The sequence below is a fragment of the Plasmodium vinckei genome (genome assembly GCF_900681995.1).
Source record: "Plasmodium vinckei vinckei genome assembly, chromosome: PVVCY_13".
In the NCBI taxonomy this organism is placed as follows: domain Eukaryota; phylum Apicomplexa; class Aconoidasida; order Haemosporida; family Plasmodiidae; genus Plasmodium; species Plasmodium vinckei.
Genome location: NC_051305.1, coordinates 2,158,752 through 2,178,860, shown reverse-complemented (window position 1 = coordinate 2,178,860; position 20,109 = coordinate 2,158,752). Strand labels below are relative to the sequence as shown.

The 20,109-nt window shown below is 23.9% G+C and overlaps 5 protein-coding genes across 5 annotated transcripts; 1 reads left to right on the top strand and 4 right to left on the bottom strand.

The window, feature by feature from the left end:
- Positions 1 to 473: 473 nt before the first annotated feature.
- Positions 474 to 3,480, top strand: PVVCY_1306040 (zinc finger protein, putative; the record flags this gene model as incomplete). Its single annotated transcript, XM_037634795.1, has 3 exons — positions 474 to 478; positions 717 to 922; positions 1,040 to 3,480. 3 exons carry the CDS (start codon positions 474 to 476, stop codon positions 3,478 to 3,480), a joined length of 2,652 nt encoding a protein of 883 aa, XP_037490842.1.
- Positions 3,481 to 5,991: 2,511 nt separating this feature from the next.
- PVVCY_1306030 (heat shock protein 110, putative) lies at positions 5,992 to 8,745 on the bottom strand (the record flags this gene model as incomplete). The annotated part of the gene is made up of 1 exon (XM_008624274.1): positions 5,992 to 8,745. The coding sequence occupies one exon, from the start codon at positions 8,743 to 8,745 to the stop codon at positions 5,992 to 5,994; it is 2,754 nt and encodes a 917-aa protein (XP_008622496.1).
- A 1,851-nt stretch (positions 8,746 to 10,596) lies between these two features.
- PVVCY_1306020 (conserved Plasmodium protein, unknown function) lies at positions 10,597 to 12,882 on the bottom strand (the record flags this gene model as incomplete). Its single annotated transcript, XM_008624273.1, has 1 exon — positions 10,597 to 12,882. The coding sequence occupies one exon, from the start codon at positions 12,880 to 12,882 to the stop codon at positions 10,597 to 10,599; it is 2,286 nt and encodes a 761-aa protein (XP_008622495.1).
- A 1,704-nt stretch (positions 12,883 to 14,586) lies between these two features.
- Positions 14,587 to 17,094, bottom strand: PVVCY_1306010 (aminomethyltransferase, putative; the record flags this gene model as incomplete). The annotated part of the gene is made up of 1 exon (XM_008624272.1): positions 14,587 to 17,094. The coding sequence occupies one exon, from the start codon at positions 17,092 to 17,094 to the stop codon at positions 14,587 to 14,589; it is 2,508 nt and encodes an 835-aa protein (XP_008622494.1).
- Positions 17,095 to 18,021: 927 nt separating this feature from the next.
- On the bottom strand, positions 18,022 to 19,878 carry PVVCY_1306000 (U4/U6 small nuclear ribonucleoprotein PRP4, putative; the record flags this gene model as incomplete). Its single annotated transcript, XM_008624271.1, has 1 exon — positions 18,022 to 19,878. One exon carries the CDS (start codon positions 19,876 to 19,878, stop codon positions 18,022 to 18,024), a length of 1,857 nt encoding a protein of 618 aa, XP_008622493.1.
- Between the last annotated feature and the right edge of the window lie 231 nt (positions 19,879 to 20,109).

Below are 20,109 nucleotides of genomic sequence, written 5' to 3'. Positions count from 1 at the left end.
ATACACACCACACATATTCATCAAAAACCAAAACAAAAAACAAATACACTATTATAAATAGTTATTTAGAGTTTGATTTCCTTGTTTTAAGATATATAAAACATAAACAGAAAAATCATCAAAGGCCAAAATATATATATGTGTGAGGGGCAATTATAGAGCATGAACTTTAGTTAATTGAGGAATGATAGTTTTTCAAAGTTGACAAGTTACCATTTTAATAATATAACTGAAAATACAGAAAAGAAAGAATAACTATATATGTTTCAGAGTAGATAAATATCTATATATGAATCATTAAGGAAATATATATTTTTTTTTTTCTGTTTTTCGTTTTTTGGTGGTTTTGTTAAATTTTCAAATTATTCAATAAAACAACTAGAAAATGTAATACATTCATACAATCGATTTTGTATTTTATTTTATGAGAATTGCATTGTTTATACTAATAATGTGTATTTCTCGAAATCATTATGCTGTATATATATACATGGATGCCTATTTATTTGTTCGAGGAAAATATGCTATTGTTTACGTTTTAATTCTCTTTATGAATATTAAAAAATATGTGGCATAATATGAAGAGAAATAGAACAAAAATAATTATAGTATCGTTTTACTTAAATAAATAGTGCATACACACGTATACAAAAATATGTGCAAATAGTAGTGTATATATATTATACACATATAATTTTTTTTTATTTTTTGCACAGGTTGAGAATTGAAACCAAAACATGGACTAGAGATAGCCATGATCTGTTTGATTATGAAGCTCAGCAAGTAAATAAAAAAACATTTTTAATTTCATCGCCAATAAAATTATTTCGTTCAAAAGCACAGGTTTCCTGTGTAGCCGATAATCCACAATGTTTACCTAACACAGCACAAGATTATCTTTTATCAGTGCGCCCCGAAGAAAGTAAATTAAAAAGAAAAGACAATGCATGTATAATATATATATAGAATGAGACTGTTATTTGTATATATTTTTTTTATTTATTCATTATATATTTTATATAATTTTTATCCTTGTTAGATAAATATGTAATAACTCCAGCAGAACATCCATTAAATAGCCAATACAATGTGAAAAAATTGTGGATTATTGTGAAAAATTTACCTAATAAAAGTTATTCATTGCATGAAAATGATATCATAAAATTAGGGCGATTTCGACTTAAAGTACGTCAATTTATAGAATCAGTTGACACATTAAATTCATTAAAATTATATGATACCCCATCTAAAAAATGTGAAGCAATCGTAGATTCAACTAATATTCAATGCAGAATTTGCCTAATTGAAGGAAGTCAAGAAAATGACCCATTAATATGCCCATGTGATTGCAAGGGTTCTATCAAATATGCACATTTATTATGTTTAAGAAAATGGATAAATGGACGATTAAATTTAAATGATCAATTATTTTCTGGTTCAATATTTATAAAAGATATATCTTGTGAATTATGCAAAACAAAATACCCTAAAAGTATAAAACAAAATGAGGAATTAATACAATTAGTAAAAATCCCCAATTTAAAAACACCTTTAATAGTATTAGATAATATAATAGGACAAACAAGTAAAGGTGTACATTTAATAAGTTTTGCTGATAAAACACATTTAAAATTAGGTAGAGGTCATGAATCAGATATTAGAATACCTGATGTTTCTATTTCTAGATATCATGCTACTATAAAATATGAAGAAGGATCATTCAAATTAGAAGACCATAATTCTAAATTTGGGACTTTAGTAGCTTTAAGAAAAGCTAGAGAAATATCTACTAAAGATACCATGTCATTACAAGTAGGAAGAAGTGTTGTAAATTTTAGAATTGATCAAGATGTTCCATATAAAAGTGGATTAATTGATGTTATTGAAAATAAAGAAGTTATGGATACATCTGATATTTCAAATAATAATGATAAAAATAATTCCATCCCCAATACACAAATAAATAATAATACCTCAGGTGAAAATAATCCAGTCATTAACACAACTAATAATGTTGATAGCAGTGCTACAAATAATATGGCCAATATTTTTGGACGAAATAATTATGAACAAAATCAATTTTGTAATCTTCCAAATGAAACAAATATTATGCAAAATTCATATCGAGTTGATAATTTAACGCCATTATTAAACTATCAAAATGAATACAGAATATTTGGTATTCGAAATTGCTATAACTTAATCGAGCAAATGAATAATCAACAATTATCTTCTCAATTAAATTATCCCGAAATTACAATGTTAAACAATTCTGGCAATATTCAAACTTGCAATAACAATCCGCTTATTAATGAACATATAAATATTCCTATTACTGGAAGTATAAATGAACAAATAAATCATGAGAATCTTCAAAATATTCATAATTCCAACAACCATATTATTAATAATGATCAAAATTCAGATGAATCTGATCAAAATAACAATGATCAACAAAATGATGAAGAAAACACCCCAGACGAACCTGACCATATAAATATTAATCACAATGACGAAGACGATCATACTAATAGCGGAGCTAACTGTGGTGGAAATAACAGTAGCTACACTAACAATAATAACAACAATAATAACTACAGTAATAACAACAATAATAATAATAATAATAATAATGGAAGTAATGGAAATTGTAAAGGGTGCCAAAATTATAGCAATGATAATGATGGCAATGATAATAACAGAAATTGTAACAGTGTATATCATAAAAGACGAAATTCAAGCGCAAATTATTATGGTGATAATATATATGGGAAAAATAACAGAGATATCAATGTAAATAAAAATGCTAAAAACCATATTAGAAATAATATGATAAATTATAATTTTAGTAGTAGTAGTCACAATATAAAAAGTTTAGAAAATGAATTTAATCTTGGTTTTTGTTCTAGAAATCATAATATTAATAATGAAAATATGTGTAACACTCATCTTTTTAGTAGTAATAATAACAACAATTTACACCGTCTTAATGCACCATTCGATCCAACTTTATGTAATATATTCAACCATGGAAATTATATATGTGAAAATAATAGAGATATGAATTTTTTGGTAAATAAAAAAAATGAACGTTTATATTATAATTCTAATAATACAAACCAACGTTTGTCACGTTCATATAACAGTTTTGACAGAATAAATTTATCTCCAAACAGTGAATATATTAATTATGATCAAATAAATATGCAAAATTATGAATTTTTTAACAATTCAAAAGCTTCAGATTTAATAAATTTTTACATAAAAAGCGGAATGAATAATACTGGAAATTACTGTAATAATAATAACATTGAAAATAATGCAACTACCACTTGCAATCACAATTACAATAACTGGTTAGATAAACGTATATATAATCCTGTAAATAAAACAAATTTTGAAAATAATTTTAATGGAAATTTCTCACTACAATCTTTTTATAATACAAATAAAAATAATGAAGAATTATTTAAAATGTAATTCTAAACAAACAATATAATAATTATATGGACACTATCAATAATATATTGCCAATATACAACATTAATAATAAATGATTATATCAAACCATAATTAAAATTTTCCAAACAATTTACACACTAATCAGATTAATTCCATAAATTCATATGAACAAAGAATAAATCTCAATCATATTTACAATAATTATAATATACACAATATGACTAATGAAATGGAAAACGAAGAAAAAAAATTTATATATCTATCTAATGATGAGTAATTAAAACCTAAATACAATGATATTTCAATAATAAAATATATATATTTTATTGATTAGTCGAATAGCAAATATGGAAAAAAAATAAAACTAAGATTATTTGTATAGACAGAATATTATGCTATATTATTTAGATAAACAAAATATGTGTAATAATAAAAAACATTTTAAGGGGAAAATATTAACATATAAAATTTGCAAAATAGTGCAGTGTAAATAATTACCCAGATAGTACTAGCATAGACATGAATAAATGTAATTCGAATTATAACAATAATGATAACTTTTCTATTAACAGTGATACTGAAAATAATATATTATTATTTCATATAGGCATAATAAGCATTCATAAAAATATATTAATTTCTATAAAATATTTAATATACGTAACGGAAAAACGTTACAAATTACCCCAGCATATCATCATTATAAGTCAACACACACAATAAAAATTATTTTTTTTTACTATCAAGTTTTTAATGATATTTAAGAGTAGGCAGCCATACACCTCTTACCAGATATATGTTATTATAAGACATGAAAAATAAGTAGTTTTTGGTTGCTATGTTAATTTTTCCCCTTTGTACAAATCAAATTATATTAGCAAATGATTCCAATCCACTTTTTTCCATTTATTTCTTATTCACTTTTTCTTTATATTTTCATAATTACCTTTTTATTTGGCGAAATGCTTATTTTCAAATTATAATAATTATTATAAGCATTGGAAAAAGTTAAAACTATATGCATTTTTTTTTGAGTAATTGTTACAAGGATCCTTTGATAGGTCATAATGGAAGAAGATATGTGTATTAGTTGAAATTTTGTTTATAATATTAAGCATAGCAGTGTATGAAGACCAAATTACACGTTTATAGTAACATAAATTTGGGAGGAAGTATATAGTACGCGTAATTATCGTAAACTTTTGCCTTTCTCTTTTATATTTTTAATATGCAAATGCAATTGCATATTTATATCAAAATAATTTAATATTGTGTGTGATTATTCTTATAATTCACATTCGTAACATCACTACTTACACAATTATGTGTGCACTCATTTGAAGTACAATCTTTTATTATCGATATTTGTTATATTTCAGTGTATATTTGGCAAAAAATCAAAATTGAAATGACAATATTTTATATTTCTTTGAAAGGGAATATGCCCAATATGAATACAACTATTTACAGTTTTATACTTATGATAAATATTTTTTTAATTTTTTCCCGTTTTTGGTATAGCCTAATATAATTCATCGACTTTTGTGTATGTTTCTATGTGTATTTGTTTTTTTTTATTTTTTATTAATGAAAAATCATAGTAATCATACTTCCATATATTGTCCTACTGTAATATATGTGCTTATTTACACATTTTATGTTATTGCTATTATACGCGTTCATATTCTTTATATAGGCACATACGTATGTACGCATATATGCACATGTTTGTTCTAACAATTGTTTATATTCACAATACTTGTTTAATCGTATTGAATAAGATTTAATTTTTTTTTATTTTTTTATGTTTTTATTAACCTTTTTGTTTTTTAAAAAATATAAAAAAAATTATAATATATATCTTTTTCAAATAAGTGATAATTTTATAAAATATAGCAAAATAATAATGGCAACAACAAATACTTTTGGTTTACCATAAAGCGAAAATAAATTTATTCATTTTACTACTTTAAAAAAAGGAATAACACCCTTTTTATATTTACATAGTTGGGTATAACTATGCAATATACTTGCTAGGAACACACATTTTCATAAAAGAAATTATGCAAATAAAATTTTTTCTTCATATTTAATTTATTATAGTAAATTTGAAAAGGCATAGTTTTTATACTAATGAAAAAAATATTCACATACAACATTGTTGTAAATATTTAAATAAAACAAATGAAATGAAAAAAAGAAAAAAGCAACAATAAATGGGCCAACAGAAATAAATAAAAATATGTATTTAATAACCCTGTGCAAAATGAGCGCATAGGTAAAAGCGGTTAAAATGTATGAGCATATATATATCATATAATTGTGTTGATAGATTAATTTTCTTCTTTCCTTTCATAATTTTTGCTAATAGTGTAAACCATTTATGCCAAAATTGAAAAATGAACTTCGTTATAATACAAAAAAAAGAAAAGAAAAGAAAAAATATACATATATATCGTACATATGTAGTTGTGTTCACGTTTTATGTCTTCAAAATATAAGAAAATCGTCATATTTTATTAATCTACATTATAATTCATCTTTTTGTTCTAATGTATCACTTTTTTTTTCTTCTTCTTTTCCTTTTTCTTCACTGGTTTGCTCTGTTTTTAAATTTTCCTCGGATTTGTTTTGACTTTCCTCTGATTTATCAGTTTTGCTATCTTTTTCAGAATCATTACTTTCTTCTGTTTTATTTTCTTGTTGATTGTTTTTATTTTCTGTTTCTTTATTATCATTATTTTTACTTTCATTTTCTACTTTCTCTTTTTGGTTAACAAGGTCTTTAATTTTTTCCACATTTTTAACCAAAGCATTTATAGCGCTAAATCTTAATTCAACATCTCTAGCTTTAAAATATGGTGCAGAGTAATTATCCAGTTTACTTTGTTCTTCTTTTGCATTATTCCACCATTTAATTGTTTCTTCTAATGAACTTGATATCATTTTTAGGGTTTTTTCAGCCCATGGTTTTGTTTCATAATACTCAAGCAATTTTTCTTTTGTATCTTTAATTTTTTCATCAATTTTTTTAATAAGTGGTCCCCTAAGTTCATATTCTTCTGCTCTTTCTTTAATAGGTAAATATATATCTTCTAAATCTTTAATTTTATTATTTACATTTTCTAATGGTTCATCTTTTTCAGTGTATAACCATTCTTCATATTCTTCTAATTTGTCTATATATTGTTTTAAAACATCTTCTTTACACACTTGTTTATAACTATCTTGTTTCATTTTACTTCTTGTTTCGTATATAAATGATTCTAATTTGTTTTTTCTTTCTGATTTCAAAAATATGTTTATATCATGATCATCTAATTTTTTTAAAGTTTCTTTCTTTTCTTTAACTTCTTCAGCAGTTAATGGTATTGGTTTTATATATTTCGTTTCATATGGTAATGCGATTTTGTGTTTTATAATGTTTTTCTTTTTTTCTTCGACCTTTTCCTCTGGTTTTTCCTCAGTCTTTTCTTCTGACTTTTCCTCAGTCTTTTCTTCTGATTTTTCCTCAGTTTTTTCCTCGGATTTTTCTTCTTTCTTTTCCTCGGCTTTTTCTTCAGCCTTTTCCTCTTCATATACCAAATGTACATGTTCTACATTCAAAATACCAAATTTGTCGAGATTAAATTTTATGTGAATTTTGGCCTCATCCAAAAGGTCATTTTTTATTTCCGTATTTGTTTCTCCAACTATATACTTCGAAATAACTTTTCCATTTTCATAAACTGAAAATTTTAAATTTTTTCTATATTTTAATACGACAACTTTGTTAACTGGATATTTAGAAAAATATGGAATTAATTCTTTGGGTTCGTTTTTAGTACTATCCTCATCTGTGTTTTCTCCTTCTTCCTTGTCAACTAAAATTCGATATTCATTTGAAATTATATCTGTATATTCTAGTCCTCTTAATCTATAATTGGCGCTGTTATATGCTGCAATATATATAGCCCCCATTGTTACAGCTTCATCACTATTTAAATGCATACCAACTGTTAATGGATTAAAAAAATTAGTTATTTCATTTAAAACTTTAGGAATTCTCCATGAAGATCCTATTAATTCTAAAGCTTCAATATCCTTTAATTCAAATGATGCCTTTTGTAAAGCATTATTTATAGGTATTTTAAATTTCATTATTACATCATGAATTAAATCTTCAAACTCTTGGCGTGTAACTGTTTCTTGTAAGCTTTTATTATTATGTAAACTTTCAATAAATACATCAGTAGATTTTTTAGCACTTAATAATAATTTTGCTTTATTACTTGCAGCTAATAATTTTCTCATAGCTTTTTTATCATTTTCTATTTTTACATTAAATTTTTCTTCAAATTTTTTTCTTAAATGTTCAGATAACAACATATCAATTTTAGTTCCTGAATTATTTTCTAAAACTTCACAAGCATGCATATTAATAGTTCGAGTACGAACTTTATTGTTTTCAACATAGCTTACACTTGCAATACCAACATTAATATTACTACTTCCTACATCTAAATACATAGTTAATTTTGTTGTATTCAATGCTAAATCATTGGCATTGTGTATAGCGGCAGCAGTTACACCATTTATTATACCTACTAATTCTAATCCTGCTATTTTTGATGCATTTAATAAAGCTTCTTTTTTTCTTTGGGGAAAATTGCAAGGAACTGATATAACACAACCTATATTTACATTTGCATTTCTTTTATTTTTATAATCAATATTTAGATGATTATAGGCTAATTTTTTAATATAACCCAAAATATTTGCAGTTATTTCTTCTGATGATAAAACCATATTATCTTTCATTTTTAAATGGATAGTACCCCTTTTATGATCCACAACATAATCATAGGAAAAATATTTCTCAGCAGATACCCCATTATCATCTTCAGCTTTATCAAAACTATAATTATTTATATCACTGAAAAAAGCTTCATTATCATCCCCAAAATTTTCAATATTATAGTTTTCTTTATTTTTTAACGACTCAAATAAATTGTATGCTAACAAATTATTACTATTTAATATAGTTAGTTGGGGAAATTTCCCGCTATATATTTTTGCGTCCTCATCATATGTTCTAACTTTACTACCAAATGATAAGCCATTTGTTATTTTCCTTTTACTCTGATTATTTAATAATATGTTAAAACCTTTCCCTGGTGATACAATTGACACCTTTATATACTCGCTTCCCAAATCGATTCCTAACAATGATGCGCTATCTACAAGTTTCAACTTATTTAAAATACTAAAAATAATAATACAGCAAATCAATTTCACCTTCATTGTGTATTATCCACTGTATTCAATCTATTTTATTCTATAAATTTGTATCGTCAAAATATGCATATATATACTGTATAATATTCAAACAATGAATAAATGACATAAGGCGGTAAAAATAAATATATATAAACTATATTATACAAACGATGAGCATATATTTTTTAAAATTGTATTGTAATCATTTCCAAACTTTTTCCTTCTAATGTTTCATTTTATTTATATATTTTTATGTGTATATATACAAATATCAACATTCAATTTTATCAGTGTATTTTATATATATAAAACGCGTATATCCCCTTTCGCGTTTATGCATGTTATATAAATATATATGTAAACATATAAATTAAATAATTATATTATCACAGTAAATCAAATTAAAACTTAATTAGAACTATATATAATTACTTAGTTTTATACCTATTAATATTATATAATCATTCATATACTAGTATTCATTTTTTATCCTATACTAAATTCATTACTTTGTTCAATATTTTTCTTTCTTCGTCATTCAAGTTTATTTTGTTTTAATTCGATTTTTGACTTAACATTTTATTTTCACTTTTTTATTTTTTTTTTTTTATTGGTATTATTCTTTTATTTTTTATTAATATATAAATGCTAATTTAATTATTGCTTATGTGTTTTTGCTGTGCTATTCTTTATTGTATACATATATTTTTTTTCACGCCTATGCCATAAAATTAGCATCCCGATATATATTTTTTTATTTATTGCATACAATTAACGTAAATACGCATGAAAGGAAATTCATAACATGAAAAGAAAAATAAACACCTAAAAATAAAATGGAAAAAGAAACCCTAAACATAAAAAAAACGTAAATCGAACAAAATATGTATTGTATGATGATGTATAGTTATTTTTTTTTTGAATTTCCAATATATTTTATTTTTTAGTTGTAGATATGGATATTAAAACAGAAGGGGAATGCTTGTATTTTTTCAACACAATATTATTTATTTACTATATAAATAATAAAAAAATGTGAGTATATATATCGAATACAACCCATATATAAATTACTAAAAGGTTAATATTTGTTAAATGTAGTTTTATAATTTAGTTTATTTTCCTTTTTGGAAACTTAAATCACAATAACATAAAATTTGTTCACACTATGCATAATAAAATTTAAAATTGTCTTTCTGCATAAGTATATTAGCTCTGGTTATTTACTTTTTGTGGGTAAAAAATTTAATATCCCTACACAATGAAAACAAGAGCTCAAACTTTCATAAATCACATACACGCCCTCAAATTATTATAAGGGAATTACTTATAAAATCTTTACATTTATAAATATCTCAAAGAAAAATTTAATTTAAATTATATTGCAAAGTAATGAATTTTGTTTTCAGTTTTTCGTATTACGAAAAAATATTTCCTTATATTAATCACAACACATATATGCATCCTTTTCAACAATTTCGAAAAATATAACCAAATTATATCAAACAGTGTAAAATTAAACATCATATAAAGTATAAACTAAATCAAACAATATCAAACAGTATATAAAAAATAAAACAATATAAAATAGCATAAGCAAAATAAATAAAAATCAACTTCGAATTTGGAAACTCTAAAAGAACAAAAAAAAGTCTTTATAGGTATAAATAAAAATGAATGTAGAAATTAATATAGAACAAATTTCTATCAAATATTTCAACATGGAACGAATTATTATAAAACTGGGTTTTTCGAATAGGGGAATGAATAAACATACGAATGAACAAATAATCGGCATTATATATTGTTACTGCATAATATTATACTGAAATAATAAAACTTAGTATGATTTATTGCAATTGTTAGGATGTGCAACTACGTATCATTAGAAAGCTTTTCATATTTCCCTCCAGCAAAAACTTTAGGAAATAAAAATTCTTTATCAAAACTATTTTGAACAATTTTTGTTTTATCAACCATTCTTCTTTCTTGTTTCGAAGCTTCTTCAGCTCTTTGCATTTGTAGTTGTTCCTCTAATGAATTTTTATCACCACATCCCCAAACTTCAACTTCGCTAATAGAAAGTTTGTATAAAAATGATGATTCACTACAATCTTCATCTATTAAATCATCACTATAATAACTATCTGTATTATTGTTAATACTTTTTGTGGGAGATTTCCCATCCTTTTCTTTATTATCAACATTATCCTCTTTTTCAATTTTTTTATGGTAATGTGGGAAATATAAATGACCACGCTCATAAGTATAATCCGATTCGGTACAATATGAATTATTAAATTCGTCACTTAAAAAAAGTCGAAAGCATTCTGTTCTGCCTCCGAAACCTAAACCTTTAGGGTAAAAGCTATTTTTGCTATTTAAATAAATATAATTTGAACCCAAATTACTCGATCTTATTATTCTAAAAACTGGGGAAGCTGAAAACAAAAAATCATTTGATGAGCCATAAAAAATATGTGAATCTTTTAATGGCGTAGTGCACACTCCTCCAAGTATTTGATTATCTTTTGTTTTTAATACAATAATTATAGGTGCAGGGTAATAAAAAAATGAAGTTATAAATCTATTAAAACTTGTCCCTTCTTTCCATGAGGAATACAATTTATACCATTCATTATTTATAAAACATGATGAACATTGCCTTAATGCAAATACTATTTCATCTGTTAATATTCTACTATTGCTATTTAAAAGTACACCTTTTAATCCTTTTGTTATATTTCGGGTTTGAAGCATTGATGATGATGCTTCATATTTATCGCTTTTATTAATTTCATTTTCGCTATTTCCCCTCTGTTTGCTACTTCCATTTTTTCCCTTATTTTTATATAGATAGTGTATTAATTCCATACTTTTAATACATGCTTCATCAAAATTTTTTAAATCACCTTCAAGTTTTATACTACTATCTAAATCTATCAAATTATTCGAATTTGTTTCGTTGCTTTCCCAAGATTCACTAGGTGAAATATCGTTACTATTCATAAAATGCTTAAATGTAGCCGTAGAATAATTATTACTCATATATGCAAATGTCGAATTAATATATTTTACTGCCAATGAAAAAATTGAATCATCATTATTATTATTACAAACACCATTTACATATAATCTGAAGCCCATAATTATATTTTTAAAATTTAATTTTATATATGATTCCTTCAACGAATCATTTACAAAATGAAGGTTTACATCTTTATTATTATTTTTTTGTGGTAAGGAATGTTTGTCTGATTCATTTTGTTTCAAATCATTTACGGAATCTTTATCTTCTAAGTTATTTATATTTTTATTACAATTGTTAAGATTTAATATGTTATTAGAAGATAATAAATATAATTGCTCAATATACATATATGTAAATAAATGATGAAAAGCTTCTTCGACAGATATTAAATTTTGTAGTGTATATTTTTCTGGGTAATAATTTTTTAATGCATTTATATCATGTAATAGTACACTGTTTTGCATATTTTTATGGTTTTTTTCGTTTGTGTTCGTTTTATCAATCATATTTGCATTTGATTCAGACAAATCATTTTCTATTGAATCAATTCTTTTTTCAAATCCATCATCAACCTTTTCATTTATTTCACTACATTTGTTAATACCCTTTATTGATATATTGATGTCTCCATTTTCCTTATTTACTTCGGTGGCGCTTTTATCCTTTACACTATTATTAATTTTATCATTGGAAATATCAGAAATGGTAGGTATTAATGTGGTTCTTTGGTTATCAGTTTTTAAAAAACTAGTAAATAATATTTTTATAATATCATGGCTATTCGAATCTCGAATATATGACAATATATTAATTATATTTTGTAAACAAGTTTCGTTATTATTTTTCTTACTATTTTTATTAAATAATAGGCTTAAAGCGTAATTAAATTCATAGTTATTCGATTGGTCTTTCCTTGTTTCGTCATTTTGTTTATGCAATTCATGAAAAGATGTTAATACTAAATATATATACGGTCTTAATATATTTGGAAATACATATATAAAATCTGCAAGATTTATTTTATCATTTATTTCTTTATTGATTAAACGAAGCTTATTTTTTATTTTATTCACTTCCTCTTCACTCAAATTCCCATATTTTGGTGTAACTTTTGAGGACACTTCACCCATATTTACATAGTATTTTGTTTTATCTGTTTAAAATTTTTGAAAATATACGTCTTTTTTTAGCATAAGTATGATATGTTACAATATCCCAAAATACATACTATATATGTTTTCCTATATCTGAAAAAAAATGCCCTCCAGTACAATAACAAATAAATAAAAAGTACAAATATATATGCAAAAGACTAATTATGTGTATACATTTGAATATATATATATATATATATATATGGAAGTACATATATACGTAACATCAATTAAGAAATTTTCGATTTTTCTTATTATATACAATATGAATTCGATTAAAATTTAAATCAATGGAAATTATTATTCCAAGTGATTCTAGGTTATACAAATATATGCATTAATGAATTATTATTAATTAATTTGGGGTTTGGTTTATTTTCTATGTACTTTTTCTATAATAATACTACTAATGTTGTAATCTTAGAATTATTTTATAAACATTCAATCAAATTTACATAATTTGCGTTTATTAATATTTGTTTCCATTAAAGTATAATCCATAAAATCTATAAAATAGCGGCATCGTGTTTTAAATGTTCCAATAAATTATATATGTTATCAATTCAAATATAATTTTTCTATAATTTACAAATATTACAAAAATAAAATTTATAATGAATTATATACAAAACCATTGTTCGAAACTATGAAACTTATATTTTTATTTTCATGTTATTATTTTTTTTTCTCATTAAATTTCTTCAAATTTTGATAATTCGCCAGTGCTTGTGCTTGTATAATTCGTAATTCCTTGGATAACTATATACATATAGAGCGCTATAAATTAGATTTATAAAATATTAATCATTATATAATTATTTAATATACTGTTTATGTTTATGAATATGGAAATTTTGTAAAAAAATTCACATAAATAATTTTCTTTTATTACGCATTTTTTTTTCTTTTACACAGTCTGATTAATTTGTGTGGTTAATAAAATAAAACAAAGAGCGAAAAAAAGGAATTAAAAAAGTATGGAAAATATGAGGAAAATTAAGCAATTTTTTTAATTTTGGATTTGTTAAACAAAATTGTATATATAAGATTAATTTTAATAAAGGAAATCATTTAAACAATTATTCAACTCTCTATCAATAAAACATTTTTATGACGAAAAAAATGAAATAAGCCAATGTTATGGACAAATAGTAACATAAATAACATCCCAACACATATATACGGATGTAGGAAAAAATAAAATCATAGCAATTTTTTAAACATGTGAATAATAAATATTTTTAATTTTATTTTTTCTTCATTTTCTCAAAATAAATAATGAAATAAAATAATAATATATACCACTTCACGTGGTTGCTCCCAAGCTCTGGGTAATAAATTCCTTGTTAAAATTGCATATCATTGTTACAAAAAAAATGTTTACACATTTTTAAATATATTAATTTTCTGTAATATTATAAAAAAGTGTTTGTGTCATAGCTTTAAAATATCTATGCTCATAAAAAATTAAGAGAAAAATATGCAATATATATATTACGAATGCATAAATTTACAAAAAGTTATTAACAAATGCGTTTAAACAAAAAAATATTATAAAAAATTAATAAATAACAGATAAACAAAACAATGCTCAAATTTACTATGATGCATGTAAATACTCTCCTAATTTGTAAACATATTATTCCATATATTGCTATTCCTTTAATTCATATTTCATTTTTACATTCCACATTTATGTTCAACAAATGGAAAGGCGCATACCTGAGCTAACACAAAACTGTGTGCAGATTTGCTCTTTAAAATTTTATATTTTTTTTTTTTTGATAAATGCTCGGGAATAGCAGTAGGTATAGATATTAGTATTTTTTCATTGTTTTTTGCAAACTCTCTTTTAATATACCCCTGAGCGATTCGCATTTTATAAACTGGACTCCATGTGCACGATGTTATATAACCTATTGGCTCTTTATATGGATATGATAAAATTCTACAAGTTTTAAAAATCAATTTTTTGCATATGATACCAACCCTTAAAAATTTTGATTTCATACTATACTCTTTTAAAATATTTTCATAGCCAAAAACACTACGTTCTTTTATTTTTTTATATTTTAATGTCCATGCTAATGATGCTGTTATAGGGGTTGTATTTTTAAAGATATCAATTCCATATAAAGGAAAACCTGCTTCCATCCTTAATATATCCAGAGCATATGCTCCAGCTAATTTCACGTATTTATGATTTAAAAATAATTTCACAAATTTATCACTTATATTATTATCTACAACAAATTCATATCCGTCTTCTCCTGTGTCCCCTATTCTTATGCATAATATTTCATATTTGTTTAATTCATCTATATTTTCCCGTTTTTCTGCTACTTCATTAGTACTATTCCTTTGGTTGTTGAGTGTGTTGTTATTTTTTTTTATTTCTTTTACTATATTTATTTTTTCAAAACTCATGTATGGTATATTAAAAAAATTTGACTCGTTCCCCTTTCTATTGAAGTATAAACCATGGATACAATCATTCTCACAATTGTTAGTAATGCCTCCAGAATCGGTATCATAGTTAATCAAACATTGGCTATTATTTTTTGCAGACTTGTTTGGATAAATGTTCATATCATTCATAACATTTTTGAGATATAATTTACTTTCTTCTTGATTATGTAAATCGAAATATTCCATAATATCATTAAATACAACATTGCTTATTGGGCCTTGTATTGATAAAACCCTTTTGTTCATATCTGCTTCAATATTAATATCCATACCACTATCTTTACAAAATAAAATATAATCACTTAAAAATTCATATACCCCTTTTTTATAAAATCCAGATGTTATTAATACTACTTCATTATCACCTTTTAATACATATCCTATATCTATAATATATGATTTATTGTCTAATATACATGTATAACAAACATCATTTTTATTCATATCATTTAAATCATTTGATATGAATTGGTTACAAATATAAAAACAATCATTTCCATATAATTTAATAATAAGTTGATATGATTTATCAAATAAGCTACATTTATTTCTAGTGTGTAAATATTCATTTAATGTCCCTTCAGAAAATTTTGAAGGTATAATACAATTATTATATAGAATAAAAGATGCGGATTCTATATTTTTAAAAAAATAACTTAATTTTTTATTTCTATCGATTGTATTTAGCATTGTAAATACATCTAAACATCCAATGTCGAATTCGTTTTCATCTATATAATTTAATATATCTTCTATATAAAGCTTTTTCGTCGTACTTTCATCATGTGTATTTTGTAAATTGTCATACTTGCATTCATTGTATGTTAAAATATTGTCAGACACTCCTTCATATGCTTTTATTCCATTTTCCTCTTCGAGAACATTATTATCATATGTTTTATAACTTTCTTCACCATTATATGTACCATATAATGTGCCAGTTTCGTTTGAATTTTTTCCTGGTAAACTATTTTTAAAATAATTTCGTTTTTTTTTGTTGCTTTCTTTCTCTATCTTTTCTTTACCCGTTTCCTTTATATAATCATGCACCTTTGGGTAATTATTTGCATTACAGTTTTCATGTAAATTGTTTATATTATTATACTCATTTACCAACGATTTTATATGTTTATCAACAAAATGTTCGGGATTTTCTATTTTATTAATTATTTCTTTTTTTTTATCTATGAAACTATCACATATAGAGAATATATCAAAGTTGCTTGGTTCGCTTTTATCAAATTTCTGCAAATTATGTTTATTTTTTTGTTCTCTTCCGTAACGAGGTGAATCATCATTTTTATTGCCCATTGCAGATGTTATGTCATTGGATGAAATGTTTATATTTCCATTTGCTTCCATTTCCTTTCTGATTCTTATAAGCGCATCTATACACTTTTTTTCATGTTCATTTATCTCTTCTTTAATTTTTTTTTCATACATCATATTACTCCCACTATTTTTTGTTACTTCCTTTAAAGGATTATTTATCCATCCACCTCTACTTCCCCTTTTAACTTTTGAATACTTAGGAATCAAACTAGGATTATGCTTATACTTCTCTTCATAATATTTTTCTCGCTGTTTTTGTTTTTTCCTAGTCACTGCCCCATATGTTCCAAATCGTTTTGAATTATTCAAATTAAAAAATATATTATCACAAGAGTATGCAAACACATTGGTTAAATATACTTTTTTTCTTGTACGAAAAAAATTCATTTCGGAAATTCAAAATGTATTGGCATTTCAAAAAAGGTATAACATATATATAATACGAATAAACGACTCTATGTAATTATCATAAGGCATATTAACATTCCAAACATAATCACCATGCAGGTGAATACAAACTTAATTATATATCATCTAAACAAGTAATTAGCTAATTAATGATTAGTAAAAATAGGAATACAATGATGTGTCAAATCCAACTATGGGGAAAATATATATAAAATATCAAATCGTAGATTTAATTAATAGCCTTTATATATATGTAATTTTTCATACTTTCAAAATAATAATAGGTTGATTTTTACCAATAGATAAAATTTACACATACTCAAACATAATAATTACAAAAAATGGAGAACTATATTTTTATAGAAAAAATATAACCGCATTATAAAGATATGCACGTGTTTTGTTCCTTTCGCGCTTTTCAATTCGGTGAAATATATTCATTATATTTTTTTAATTTATTATATTTTTTAATATAAAATTGTTTAAAAAATTATATTTTAAAATCATGTTAATAAAATTATGTTTATTTTTTCTTTTTTGAAACCTTCAAATTAGTTTGCATAGATGTAGGAACAAAAAATAAAAAATATCAATAATAATAAATGTATGAATATGCAATATATACATATTTGTTGTCACATAAATTTGTGACTAAAACATAATAAACAACTTTGATAATATAATAACTATTTTGGAAATAAGAAAACTTTTCCAAGGTGTATTTGAAAAGGATTTTTTAATGAGAAAGTATATAGCACATGTTGAAACAAAAAAAAGTAAAAAAACATGACTAAAAAAGTGAAAAATAGAGTTAATATAAATGTTCGCACTCAAAATTACACACATTTATATCTCATCTTGTGTTTACATTCGTATTGACGTTAAAACATAATAATTTGTTGTTTTTTAAACAAAATCCGACATAATATTCTCCTTTTCGAATTCTTCGATTTTATATAATTTCCATGTCCTATCAAAAGATGTACAAGAAATCAAATTGCCATCAGGAGATATATCCACATTTCTGACTTTATTGTCATTATTGCATAAAATTTTTGTACAATAAAAATTTACAGTATCCCATATTTTTATATAAGTATCAAATGAACTTGATGCTATATATCTGCCGTATGTTGGTTCAAAAATCGCATCAGTAACAATTTTGTTATGTGCTAATATATTACAGGAAACTGTAAAATTTCTTAAATCAAATATTTTGATGGTATTATCAGAAGAACATGTACAAAACATATTTGGCATAAATGGATTGAAACTTATATTCATTATACAATTATTATGGATCATATGTTTTCTTTCGATATTTCTTCCTGTTCTAATATCCCATAGCATTAAACCACCTTTTGAATCGCCTGATAAATATAAATTCCCGTATGGGTTAAATGTAGCTGAATATACATTAGCATTGTGCCCTTCTTGATAAAACAATTCATTTTGTGTTTCGATATCAAAAAATTTTATTGTTTCATCTTCTGAGCATGTTAATACAAACTTATTTAAAGGATGGAAACATATTTTATTTATTCTATCTTCATGAGCCTTAACTTTACATAGTAAAGGCTGTTTGTTATCTCCGTTGTTATCATTGCTATTTCTGTTTTCACTGTCATTTTCATCATTTTCGCTCGCATCTTCCTGGTTATTTTTTTTTTCATTTTTTTTCATTTTTTTTCCCCTCCCCTTCTTTCCATCATTGTTATCATTGGTATCACTTTTATTGGATATTTTAGAATAATTTTCAGAAGAATTATTACCACCATTTTCTTCGTATAAAAATGGTTTCCATATACAGAAAGTTTTATCAGATGAACAGGAAGCCAATAACAAGTCATTTTTATTTATATCAGTATAATTAGTTGTAGTGTAATATGAATAATTATTTGGATAATTCCATTCAATACAATTTATTTTATCAACATGGCCATTTTTAAGCGATTTAACAAGATTATAATTATCATTTTTAAAATTAAATATATTTATATATGTATTGTAACTACTTACTGCAAATACACTATTATCTGGAGAAAATCTCCCCATAGTTAATGGTCTGCTATCTCCTAATTGTGAAATATATAAATCTAATTCTGATTTCATATGTTCATTATATGAACTAATATAATTTTCATACTGTTCTCGTGAATATTTATTTTGAAAATTATTTATCATTTCTTTATATAAATATATTCTAGGTAATGTTTTTAATGTTATATCTATACGAGATAATTTTAATTCTTCAGTACTTTCAGTGTAAAATTTTTCTTTTAATATATGATCAGATATACCACTTTTTGTAGTAGCATCATCTTTTTTTATTCCTTTGTTTCGCAATTCATCTTCAAGTTCATTTACTTTTTGATATTCAGGTGAAGTTGTATCATAAATTTTACTAAAATCAATATAATATTTTTTTAAAATATTTTTAAATTCTTCAACTTCTTCTATATTTTCTCCTTTGCCTTTTATTATCAATTTATCATATCTAGTAACTAAAATATGTTTTAATCTGTTTCTTTTATCATATTGATCTTCCCCAAATAAACAAATAGGTTCTTTTAACAATCTTAAAACATTTTTTACCTCCAAATCTTTTGTTGGAATACCTAGACATACTTTCCTTATCTTACTTTTTATTTCGAATTCTTCCAATATACTATCATTGTTAATTTTTTTGCTATTTATATCACTATTTTTCAGCTTATTACTATCAAGTGATTTATAGTCGTTTATAACATCACTAATTTTCATTTTATCGATTTATTTTATTATTACTGTTTTTTTGTTACAGGGTACAAAAATCACATTCGTCCCCATACATATTATTTTCCCTTATCCATACACGTAATCACATGTATAATACATATATCATTTATATGCATATGTAAACCAAACGGGAATTACATCAAATGCTTACAAATATATAACATATGCAATATAATGAAACATACTTCTGGAAATGCTAAAATACGCTTCGTTATT